General features: G+C 34.0%; 8 protein-coding genes across 8 annotated transcripts; 5 read left to right on the top strand and 3 right to left on the bottom strand.

Moving 5' to 3' along the window:
• Positions 1 to 34: 34 nt before the first annotated feature.
• On the top strand, positions 35 to 856 carry EIN_086560 (hypothetical protein; the record flags this gene model as incomplete). The annotated part of the gene is made up of 1 exon (XM_004184672.1): positions 35 to 856. A coding segment is annotated over one exon (822 nt), but the record flags the coding sequence as incomplete, so codon positions are not given.
• Positions 857 to 1,836: 980 nt separating this feature from the next.
• On the top strand, positions 1,837 to 2,507 carry EIN_086570 (lysozyme, putative; the record flags this gene model as incomplete). Its single annotated transcript, XM_004184673.1, has 2 exons — positions 1,837 to 2,185; positions 2,233 to 2,507. The coding sequence occupies 2 exons, from the start codon at positions 1,837 to 1,839 to the stop codon at positions 2,505 to 2,507; spliced, it is 624 nt and encodes a 207-aa protein (XP_004184721.1).
• Positions 2,508 to 2,630: 123 nt separating this feature from the next.
• EIN_086580 (hypothetical protein) lies at positions 2,631 to 3,791 on the top strand (the record flags this gene model as incomplete). Its single annotated transcript, XM_004184674.1, has 1 exon — positions 2,631 to 3,791. The coding sequence occupies one exon, from the start codon at positions 2,631 to 2,633 to the stop codon at positions 3,789 to 3,791; it is 1,161 nt and encodes a 386-aa protein (XP_004184722.1).
• Positions 3,792 to 4,041: 250 nt separating this feature from the next.
• Positions 4,042 to 5,658, top strand: EIN_086590 (hypothetical protein; the record flags this gene model as incomplete). Its single annotated transcript, XM_004184675.1, has 1 exon — positions 4,042 to 5,658. The coding sequence occupies one exon, from the start codon at positions 4,042 to 4,044 to the stop codon at positions 5,656 to 5,658; it is 1,617 nt and encodes a 538-aa protein (XP_004184723.1).
• A 1,953-nt stretch (positions 5,659 to 7,611) lies between these two features.
• Positions 7,612 to 8,043, bottom strand: EIN_086600 (hypothetical protein; the record flags this gene model as incomplete). Its single annotated transcript, XM_004184676.1, has 1 exon — positions 7,612 to 8,043. One exon carries the CDS (start codon positions 8,041 to 8,043, stop codon positions 7,612 to 7,614), a length of 432 nt encoding a protein of 143 aa, XP_004184724.1.
• A 278-nt stretch (positions 8,044 to 8,321) lies between these two features.
• Positions 8,322 to 10,271, top strand: EIN_086610 (ABC transporter, putative; the record flags this gene model as incomplete). The annotated part of the gene is made up of 1 exon (XM_004184677.1): positions 8,322 to 10,271. One exon carries the CDS (start codon positions 8,322 to 8,324, stop codon positions 10,269 to 10,271), a length of 1,950 nt encoding a protein of 649 aa, XP_004184725.1.
• A 361-nt stretch (positions 10,272 to 10,632) lies between these two features.
• EIN_086620 (hypothetical protein) lies at positions 10,633 to 11,145 on the bottom strand (the record flags this gene model as incomplete). The annotated part of the gene is made up of 1 exon (XM_004184678.1): positions 10,633 to 11,145. One exon carries the CDS (start codon positions 11,143 to 11,145, stop codon positions 10,633 to 10,635), a length of 513 nt encoding a protein of 170 aa, XP_004184726.1.
• Positions 11,146 to 11,459: 314 nt separating this feature from the next.
• Positions 11,460 to 12,087, bottom strand: EIN_086630 (hypothetical protein; the record flags this gene model as incomplete). Its single annotated transcript, XM_004184679.1, has 2 exons — positions 11,460 to 11,855; positions 11,941 to 12,087. The coding sequence occupies 2 exons, from the start codon at positions 12,085 to 12,087 to the stop codon at positions 11,460 to 11,462; spliced, it is 543 nt and encodes a 180-aa protein (XP_004184727.1).
• Between the last annotated feature and the right edge of the window lie 51 nt (positions 12,088 to 12,138).

Below are 12,138 nucleotides of genomic sequence, written 5' to 3' on the forward strand. Positions count from 1 at the left end.
ATTATTTAAAATGCAAAGCCGGACTACATATGAGAAGAAGTTAATGTTTGTTATAACATACCATTCACTTATTAGAAATTGCTACAAACAAATTGAAGAAGCAAACAAACTGGGGCAAGACGATGTCATTAAAAACGTGAAGAAGACTAAGGACCACTATATAGCTTCCGCCTTCCAAATATTAACACCACAGAAACAAAGTGTATTACTGGGTATGTGTAAAGTCCTTGACTTGTGGTGTCGCGACAAACAATCGAGAAAGGTCCGAGCTGCTGAGATACTTGAAGGAATTGTCATGAAGGACATTCCACTTGAATTGGTTCATGACATAGCACAACTGAAAATACCAAAAGGAGTGTTAACAGAGCAACGATATGACAATGTATGGCCACTCACTTTATATAACTCGGGACAATTGAATATATTTAATAGTGTTATTGGCAACATTATTCAAAAAATGGAAGACAATAATTGGGAGGACTATATCATGACTACTGAAAAGAAAATCACAACGACAAGTACAAGTATTAAAATCGATCGCACTGACCCTATTTGGAGAGAACCGATTTTCTCAATCATTTTAAACAGTGGAGTTGTTGCAGAAACCATTTTAGTCGCAGTTCGAGGTAAAATGATTGATAACCCTCTCAGCGATTATGAGGCAATCGATGTCGAAGGAATGCAAAAAGCTTTCATCCGAAATTTGAACTGTTGCGATAGAAGGAGAGTACTCAAAAACTGTGACGTCAGAAGTAAAGTAACAAGAAGTATGTCACTTTACCCTGGAGCGTCAAAAATGACACTGGCTGAAATGCTTCAAAATATAGATAATGGGTTTGACGTAAGTTTATTGTGAGTTTTTTTAGTTCAAGTTTGATGTTTTCATTTTGTTTCATAAAATTTAGTAATATATAGTAAATTTCAATTATTAAACAAGTAATAACTATTTTCAAAACATTTGTAATTTCTATATTGTTCGATTATTTTTAAATTGATTCGTTTTCCCAATTCAAAACTATTTTTTTTATATTTCAAATTTTAATTGATATAATAGATTTTTTTATTATATTTAAAAAGGAAGAACAAAGTTTGGTTTTAATTCAAATAATTTGGGTCACACAAGTTGAAAGATTCTTTGATGAGAGATTTTTGATTCATTTGATTTTTTTCATTACAGTAGCTGTTATTATTACTTTATTTATTATTTAAGTTCATTTATATTATTTTATAATATAGGTCGTTAGATAACTAAGTATATGGTTAATTAACTATATAGTTTTTAGATTACTTCTCAAATAAGAACACATTTTATGAAAGTATTACCAAAAAAATATTGATAAAACCAAAATATTTAATTTATTTTTATTATTTGTTTAACTTTTTATAATAATATAATTATAATAAAGCAGGTCCTTTTTCTTTGTCGATTCGGGTATTGATTTCATTTAAAAAAATGACAATAATTAAAAAAATATCTAAAAAGCCATTTAAAAAAATATGTTTTTTAAATTAAAATTTAAAAAGTTAAAATTGCCGAACACAAAATAAAAATTAACAAAAGCGGACTGTTATTTACATAAAAAAAACTTTTTTCAATAAAAAACGGCACAAAGAATAGCATGTTACAAACACATGAAAGAAATAATATATGTAATACAAACAATGTTCAAAAAATGGGTTTAAAAAGCATTCAAATATATTCAAACAAAACATTTAAAAAAATTGAAAAAAGTTCGAATAATTTCTTTATGTGTTTAACTGTTTTACTCTTTAAAAGTAATTCGAGCCAAATGGCATATAAGAGTTAATAATCTCAAAAATTCATTTTTGTCGAAGATGTTCTTTGTTCTTTTGTTTATTTCAGCTGCTTTAGCAGGAAAGGGTATTGATATGAGTACTGCCTTCCCAACATCAACATTCAGTTGCTTTGTATCCAACGGCTATACCCATGCCATTCCAAGGTGTTGGCGAAGTTCTGGCTCATGGGATCCAAACTGTGCGTCCAACTGCAAGAACGCTCATTCTGCTGGAATGTCACAAGTCGATGTCTACTTCTTCCCGTGTTACTCGTGTGGCAATGTAGCTGGTCAGGTTTCTTCTTTTTGGAATCAAATTATTTCGAACAAAGTCGATTGCAAGAGAGTTTGGTTTGACATTGAAGGGACTTGGAGTTCTTCTGCCTCAAGTTTGTTATACCTTTCACGTGATAAATACAGTAAAATTGATAAATAGCCAATCAGAACTTCTTCATGGAAATGATGAACGAAGCAAGAGCAATTGGTATGGTTCATGGTGTTTATGTTTCAAAGTATTATTGGGGTCAGTTCTTTGGTTCTTCATACACCTATAAATATGCTAGTTCAACTCCTTTGTGGTATCCACATTATGACTCGAACCCAAGCTTCTCAGATTTTGCTGCGTTTGGTGGATGGTCTAGCCCATTGATGAAACAATACCAAGGCACTACTTCTATGTGTTCTGGATCGGTCGATTTCAATTACTTCTAAACGACTCTTCTGTGTTCTTTTATACTATACTTTATACTATAAATACTATAAATTTATACTATACGAACTTATTTATTTTAATCAACTCAATAAAACCACTTTAACTTGTGTTTAATTGGATAGATGAAGAAATTGGACGGGTATTCAATTATGATCGTCGGGAAGTACTTTGAGACTCAAGACGATTTTATTAATGTCATGGCTGTCTCGAAAAAGTTCAGGGAATTGTGTGACAGATATCACTTCAATCCAATTTCACTCACACAAAAGACTCTCCATTTGTTCGTGCGACTCCAGACCCTTTACTTGTATACGAAACTCGACGATTTTCTACAAGGAGTTAATAACTATGTAATATGCTACAGAGTCGACTATAAAGAATATCTTGATATTAAAGGAAAGCACTTACACAAGAATTTGAAATTTCTTCATATCGAATTTTCTATGTACGACGATCAACTCCCATTTGACAGTTCGAATGAAGTGAACCAAGTGGGGTATTACGCATTTTCGTGGTGTGTAGACAACAGAGTTGAGTTGAAGAAGAACATCAAAATGTTATCTCCGCGATCTTTTAGCGACTCGGGAATCAAAGAATTACTGATCCACTCAAACATCAATTTCCTCCCTGTTTCGTGTTTTAAGAATTGTTGCCTTTTATCAAAAATTGAGTTGCCAAATACAATTGGAGAGATCAAATCATTTTGTTTCTCGAATTGTGTTGCGTTGAGAACCATTGATATTCCAGAAGGCGTTTCTTCTATTGGGATGTGTGCGTTTAAAGAGTGTATTAGTCTCTCCCAAATTCAGATCCCAAAGACTCTCAATACACTCAACGAAAGAGTTTTGTTCCACTGCGCGTCGTTGACGTGTGTCACACTACCATCTGCACTCACTCGGATCAAAACGGGGTGTTTCTCTGGGTGTAGTAACTTGAGAAAAATAGTGTTTAACCACAACAATAAAATAGAATTTGCTGTACCGTTGTGGATGAAAGAAGTGTTCGAAGGAAACGGATTTGTTGTTCAAAATGTGAAATACACTAAAGATGATAGAATTTTGAATGGTAACTTAGTCCCATTAGGAGTAACTGCGGTGGAAAAATATTGCTTCGCTGGAATGCCAAGCTTAACTAAAGTCGTCTTCCCAGAGACTGTCACAAAGATTGGCAAAGGGTGTTTCGCTTATACAGACTACTTACAAAGTGTTGTCTTCCCGTCATCACTCGTCATCCTTGGTAAAAACTGTTTTACAGAAAAGGTAAGAAGTCTCTGGTATTGGTGAGTGAAAGCACTCTCTTTGAATTTCAATGTTAAAGAATCAACAAATTCTGAATTTCACTATAACTTGTTTAATTATAATTTATTTTAGTTAAATGTACCATAACTTATAGTTTTTTATTCAAATAAAAAAATGAAAACCATGTATAATAAAAATATTATAATAAAACTATACACTCAATAAAGTCAAGCTTCAAAATTACTTTGAGGCTTGACTTGGTATAAAAACCCTGGTTCTATTCTTTTGCTAGTCCATGGTACAGTTTGACGAATATGAACTTCTGATCATTACTGGATATCTGAAAAGCGCGAGCGATTTCATCACTTTTATGCAAGTGAACTTTAAAGCGCAGAGCGTGTTAAAGATGTTCCGAACGAACCCGATTGCAGTGAAGTCGAAAACACTATTTCCTTTAATTAGAATCCAAAACTTATTTTCGAATGATGATATTCGAATTGACGGTTTGAAGTACAAAATATGTTTTAAGATGTCGTACGACCAATTCACACGATTGGAAGGGAAATACGACTACCAGACGAATGCAATAGATTTACCACAAAACATTACTCTCAATGAAATACCCGACTGCATTAACTCTATTGGTAAAGAGACCTTTTCACATACTTCATTTTTAACTTCTATTGTCATATCAACATCAGTGACTTCAATTGAGTCGTTTGCATTTACCGAGTGTCCAAAACTGTCATCTTTAATATTGCCAAATACACCAATTTTATTCATGAAAGATTGTTTCCACAATTTGGTGTCGTTGACATCTTGCTCATTTCCAGATAAAAGTTTCCAAATTCCATGTCGAATCTTTTCGAAAGAAAATAACTTGAGTGCTTTGACTCTTCCAGCTACTCTTCGAGTTGCTCCTTCATTCTATGAACATTTGTCTCATTTGACTTCTCTTCGACTGAAAGGGAAGAGTCCAATTAATGCGATCATCCCGTTCAGATTTGCAAATGAACTGGAGGCGCCTATCGAGAAGCAACAACTCATTTTGACCCGGGAAGACTTCTGCCAATGTTTTCAAAATGTTCAAGAATTTTTGGTACCGGAACAAGTCGTCCATATCACACGAAACTGTTTTGAGGGATACACGACGATGACCGCAATAACATTTTCAAAGACTGTATCCTGTATTGGGAAGAAGGCGTTTGCGGGATGCGCGGGGTTGAAAGAACTCACATTCCCCGAGAGTGTTTCTCGGATCCACAAGTTTGCATTTGATAATTGTTTCCGACTGAGAAAATTGGTGTTTGAGGGCGAATTCCCACAAGCAAAGGCAAAGTGTTTTAGAGGATGTAAGTCGATCAAAGAAGTTGTTATACAAGGAAATCGATTTGTGAATAAAGTCCCGTTCTTCTTAGCTCGAAAAGTTGTGAAGAACCCTAAGATGCACTCGGTGTTTAGAAGAGACGACTTTAATCAAATATATAACAATAAGATGAAACGACTTGAAATTGTGTGCGATGGGATCTTGTCACTCGGAGAAGAAGCTTTGAAAGAGTGTAACTTGGAAGAAGTTGTGTTAGATGACACTATCAAAGGGATCCCTTCAAGGTTCTTTAAAGATTCTAAAAGCTTGGTACACGTCACTTTACCAACTTCATTGAAATGCATTGAAGCAGAGGCATTTGCCGGATGCGAAAGTTTGGAAAGCATCAATATACCTATTTTAACAAGACAGTTCGGAAGAGCGTGTTTTGAAAATTGTAAAGCACTCGGGGAAATTCTTTATAAGGGAAAGCCAATGAAGGTGGACAAGAATTGGTTTAAAGGATGCGATTGTCTCACGAAAAACCAACTCATCAAGTTTAAATTCAAAACAAAACTTCAAGGAAAACAATTCCACGAATTTTAATAATTGAAGTGTAGATTTTTGAATTGAGTGTTTCCAAATAATTATTCTTTTTTTCAAGTAGAACAAACTCAATTAATTTACAGATAGAGTCAGTCCGTAAACGTTGTACACCAACAACGTTGTACACCCGACTTTTCCATATTTTTTTATCCTATTTTTCGGGATTTTATTTTGATTTTTCCCAAAAGTGCATTTTTATTTTTTGCTGCTATTTTTGTTTTTATCCTAATACCCAAAAAAATTTGGAAAACAAGTCTAATATTCGTAAAGTGTACAACGTTTGAGTAGTGTACAACGTTGTAGCAAGTACTCTAGTAGAAAATTTGGGTGTCAAGAATAAATTGGGTGTCAGATTGATTTTGAGTTATTTAGTGATTTTTCATATTTTTTTGGGGGGAAAAATAAAAAAAATACGAAACCCATTTTTTTACATTAACTAATCCCTAATTTATTTGACACCCAATTTTTCTACTATCTGTAATCCCTTTTTTTTATAAACAAAATTTCACATTGATTGTTATTTTGAATTTTTTGTCTTGAAAAACTATGATCAAAAAGTATCTTTTAAATATGAATAAAAACACTAAGTTAGTTTAACAACGGTATCTGTTCTGAAAAGTTATCTGATTGAAATGAAATGACTGTATTTTTGTTTAAATGGAAATTAAGTAAAAACTCAAAAATGTGAAAAAAATGAATTAATGGGATAGGTTTTTAAAATAAGTTCTCGAATTATTTCAATTGGTTTGGTAAAAAAGTACCAGATAACGTTTTTAGCAGATAACATTGTTGGACTGTTTCCATGTTTTTAACTGTTTGATAATAATTTACAATTTGATAAAATGAAAGACTGTGAATATCATATTGTTCTATATTTGATAAATAACATATTGAACAAAAATTGTTAACTTGTAAAAGTAAAAATATGTTTTTTTAATTAATTTAATTATATCCAAATTTGTGAATAAAAAACAATAAATTATACACAACAACATTATTTTTATACTCTTTTTAATCGATTATTAACAAACATTAATTTTATTTGATATACAGAGATTTCTCAAATCACAATCCTAATTACCCACGTCGCCATTTCATAACCAAAATGTTCCTTTTCATTTATTAATTAGTGCTTTAATACCACATTTTCGGCAATAATCAAATTGGAAAACACTGCTGATATATTCTTTGTATTATGTGTGATATTATTTATAATTATTATATACATGATAATTAATGGTAAAAAAAGAAAATCTTTAAATTTTTTAATCAAAATAAAAAAACGAGAAAAATATTAAAATGTCAAGACTCAAAAGAATGAATTTTGACTTTTCGCTTTTAATAAGACAAGATTCAAACTTATTCTATAAAAGATTTTTTTGAACTTGGTTCATCAACTCATACAATGTCAATTGCAAAGCCACAAATTCGAAGCGTTAGAAATATTAAAGTGGAGTCTGTGTTTCGACCAGCTCCAAAAAAGGCAGTCAAGATCATTACTTATGCAGAAGAAGAAAAAACAAGTAAACAAGAAATGAGGAAGTATTACAAAGAATTGAAGAACAAGAAGGTCAGAGGAAAGTTACCTGTTGAGAATGAAAAAAGAATATGTTACGAATGAACTTATTGACTGTTCTTATTAATTGTTACTAATATGATTATAGTACATTATAATACAAAATATAAAATAATTTTTATTATTATGTATTTATTGTAAATAACTGTATTAAATTAATTAACAAAAAAATAATAGTTTTTAGTACAAATTATATGAAATTGTCAAAAAATTGGGTATAATAATATATGGTTAATTGAATAATAATCAAACTATATTTTGAAAATACGACAAAGACCATCGAGTAACAAAACAATTTATGCACTGTTTTTGTTGAAAAGATGTCCACTCGAAAATCAAAACACAACAAGAAAGAAGGAAAGAATCAAACAAATATATTATTTCTGTGTGATGTATTTAAGCTCCTCGTGCAAATTATCGTTTTCCTTTAAAGGTGGAATGAAATTGATATCTGCTCTGTGAATGAAAGAATCTTCTGATTTTTCGAAGTCGTCGACTTTAGGAATAATAGAAATACTTTCTCTTGTGAGTGGATTAATAGAAGTTCCTATGCTTGGTCTATCAAACATAAGGGAAGTGTCCTCTGTCGTTGAAGTCACTGTAGACTTTTTGTCTTCCTCTGTGACCGTCAGTCGAAAGTTGTCAACGTCGTCAAAATATTGCTTTTGCTTTGTTAAGTACTCCTTCATTGCAATTTCCTCATCTTTTGTCATTTTTTCTTCTTTATGAAGTTTGTGAGGTCCTTTTTCTTTACAAACCAACTTTATCGTCTTTTTACTCTTCTCGGTACTCCTCCTCCTCTTTGGCATGATTTTTGACTTTTTAGTTTTTCGACAAAGTTTGGATGGGACAAAAACTCAACTTTTGATAACATTTTTGTGTTTTTTTGTGTTTTTGATGGTTCGAATTGTTGGTGATGGTGATGAAATAATCTTAGGCACTTATATTATAATATTACATATAAATTGTGTAAAATCTTAATCAATTTGCAAAGAACTATACTTTAGTGGGAAATAATAATAAAAAAAGAGACCAAACTCCCCATAAAAAGAACAATATAACAACCCTAAAACTGCTTTGAAAATTAATGGACTCGCGTCACGACAAGGACACTCTGGACCGTATTGCAGTCATCAACGACAAGTGTAGACCAAGCCGATGCCGTCTTGAGTGCAAGAAGACATGCCCGATCAACAGAGGTGGTGCCTTATGTATTGAGGTCAATCCCAAAGACAAGCGTTGTGTGATCTCCGAGGCGTTATGCATTGGTTGTGGGTTGTGTGTGAAAAAGTGCCCATTTGAGGCAATCAAGATCATTAACTTGCCAAAAAATCTTGAGACGTGTACAACACATCGATATGGACCAAACTCCTTCAAGCTCCACAGACTTCCAATGCCACGACCGGGTCAAATCTTAGGTATTGTAGGTACAAATGGTATTGGGAAGTCCACCGCCATGCAAATTTTGGCTGCCGCTATTAAACCCAATTTGGGAGACTTCAAGAACCCACCAGACTGGCAAGACATCATCAAATATTACAGAGGAAGTGACTTGCAGAATTACTTCAAAAAGCTGTTGGACACCAAGTTCAAAGCGGAAGTCAAGATTCAATATGTCGACTCGTTAAGAAAAACGGTCAACACTATTAAGACAGTTGGGGAGATCTTAAAGCTCCTCGACGAGAGAAACGCGTTTGACCAAGTCGTCGAGATATTGGACATGAAGAGAATCTTGAATAAGAGAGTCCAAGTGCTTTCTGGTGGTGAGTTGCAGATGTTTGCTATAGCGTCTGTTGCTGTCAAAAACGCCACTATTTACATGTTCGATGAACCCACGTCGTACCTCGACGTCAACCAAAGATTGAAAGCTGCGCAGTTGATTCGATCGTTGGTCACCACTGATAACTACGTGTTAGTCATTGAACACGATTTGGCCATTTTGGATTACATGTCCGACTTTGTATGTATGTTATATGGTAACCCGGGTGCGTATGGTGTCGTCACGTTGCCATTTTCGGTGAGAGAAGGGATTAACGTGTTTTTGGACGGGTTTATTCCAACGGAGAACTTGCGATTTAGAGAGGAAGCGTTGAAGTTTGCGATAGGAGATTCTACGCACGACGTCAGTGATGCGGTTGCCCTTGATGAGACCAAAGACGAAGACAAAGAGAAGATTGAGGAACTCCGCCAGAAGAAGAAAGAGCAGAAAGTTGTTGAGAAAGCGGAAGCTGAGAAAGAGCGAGCGCAAAAGAAGAAGGGAGGATTTTCGAAGTACAAGTATCCTTCTATGACAAAGACATTTGATCAGTTTAAGTTGACTGTGAAAGCCGGCAATTTTGATACTTCTGAAGTTGTAGTGTTGTTGGGACAGAATGGAACAGGGAAGACCACATTCATTCGAATGTTAGCTGGACAGACACAACCTGACGATGAATCGATTGAAATGCCTAAGATGAACATCTCATATAAGCCACAAACTATTCAACCGAAGTTTGAAGGAACCGTCCAAGAACTTTTGGAGAGTAAAATTAGCGCGATGTTTGTCCACCCACAATTTAACACCGACGTCATTAAACCTCTCAATATTCAACCACTCTTGACTCATAAGGTCAAAACACTGTCAGGAGGTGAGGCGCAACGCGTTGCGTTGATCTTGTGTTTGGGTAAACCAGCAGACGTCTACCTCATCGATGAGCCTTCAGCATATTTGGATTCGGAACAAAGAATCGTCGCCGCTAAAGTCATTAAGAGATTCATATTACACACAAAGAGAACCGCTTTCATCGTAGAACACGATTTCATTATGGCAACTTACTTGGCAGATAAAGTCATTGTATACGACGGCGAACCCGCTCACTGCTGCACAGCTAACCCACCAGTCGGAATGGTCGAGGGTATGAATACATTCTTGAAACAACTCAACATCACATTCAGAAGAGACCCGGATAACTACAGACCAAGAATTAATAAGCTCAACTCACAGAAGGACCAGGAACAAAAGAAAGAAGGAAACTACTTCTATACGGAACTCGACTAAATGCATCGTAATAAGTTTTTTTTCTATTTAAAAGAACTAAGGAATTATTGTTTAAATTATTCGATATGCTAGAATTTGAGATACTATATTTTATAGCTCTTTAACCATATTTTGAATATACTTATTGTATTATAATTATTTATAATTATTAGTATTAATTTTTCATGATTTGGATATTGCAAAGAATGAAAAAATATGAAGTAAAATAAAAACATGGAAAACTATTAAAATTAGTAAAAGAAACAACAATTATTTTGAGTTTTAAGAGATAATAAAGACAATAATAATAAACTAACAATGAAGTAAATTTGAATAGAATACATGAGATTGAAGAGGTGGAATGGTTAAATGGTTGAATGGTTCAAAAAAATTGTAAACAGAAGAGGTGTGAAATCGAAAACGTATCAGGCCACTCAGAACCGACAAAAAGTTTACTGTTGATGAGTGGGGAGTGTGCGTACCCATTCACAAAAAGGGTTCTGACGAAACTTGATGGATTGTTTGATACCCAATACCCACTAAATACTCCAAGAACGTCTGTTGATTGGTCATCTCCATAGATGAATAAAGTCTTCTTCCAATCTGGGTTGAGTTTGAATAGCTTTGGTTTAGTATGCCAAGGGTTTCTTAGCGTAAAGAGAAAGTGACAGTCGTCGTCCTCGACCCAAGTCTCTTGTTGTAATGGGACCTTCGAGTGGAATGACCCGAACAAACTTCCAGACTCTGTCTCGACAAAAATCATGATGTTCGTCCGGCCTTTCACGTGGGCCCAAAACTCACGAGAAGAAAATTCATGCTCTTCGGTGTCGTATATAACAGAGTGTCTTGTCGCACCTAACCAACACTCCTGAATACCATCAATCAAGGTCCCCATCAATATGTTCTTACAGTTTTGATAATTTTATTGTCTATAGGTTATACTGGAATCAAGCAGGAATTATTTTTTCTAATTATTTTACTATAAATATATGGTTTTATCGAATAGAGCAATTTTTACACTATCGCAGTGTTTTTGTATGTCTAAACGAATAGAATCAGCAAATTGAAATGAAGTTGTTGTGGATTGAATAAGGAAATGATAATTACTTATTAATGTATTTAACTATATTAAGAATTATATATATGGTGTTACTCTGGAATTTGTTTTCTTTGTTAAAATGAAGTTTCAACACAATTAAAAAACAACAATCAGAATTTGTACTTGTAGAAATCGGGAAATGGCGTGTGTTCGTGGACACCAAATTTTGTATTTTCTCCAAAAGGGAATACCGCAGTGTATAGAGTTGTGTGGTGAAGTTTTTCTTCGAGAAGTGGGTAAAGCAAGTCGAGGACTTCTGGAAGTAGATAAAGAGAGACTACAGTGATCTTATCCCAAGGAATTTCTTTGGTCGTAAAGAAGTCACCACACACTAAGTGAAGTGGCTTTTGACATTGGCTGCGCACTTTATTGGTTTCGGCGCGTTGAATGGCTTCCGGCTCTATATCAATACCATACCCTTCTTTACACTCACTTGCCAACAAACTTTGTATAAGTATGCGACCGTCTCCACATCCCATATCGAGAAGTATGTCATCCTTGCTGAGCTACACTTGATTACGTATTATTAAAAAAATAGTTAATATATAATTTAAATTTATTATATTTATAGAAAATGTCATATTCACAAACGTTCATAAAGTCGACAAATTGTACACAGACGTCGTGGGTAAGAGGAACAAACGGCGCCTTTTTGTCGTCAATGTTCTCAATGTCATTTTCGAAGTAAAATGGCATCCATTGGCATTCATTTGGTACAAAAGAATCGACCCAATCCATACCTTTCTAATGAATAACTGAGAGAATAACTACGAATTCAATTATTAGGGT

The sequence above is a fragment of the Entamoeba invadens genome (genome assembly GCF_000330505.1).
Source record: "Entamoeba invadens IP1 unplaced genomic scaffold scaff_1105074725643, whole genome shotgun sequence".
NCBI lineage: Eukaryota > Evosea > Mastigamoebida > Endamoebidae > Entamoeba > Entamoeba invadens.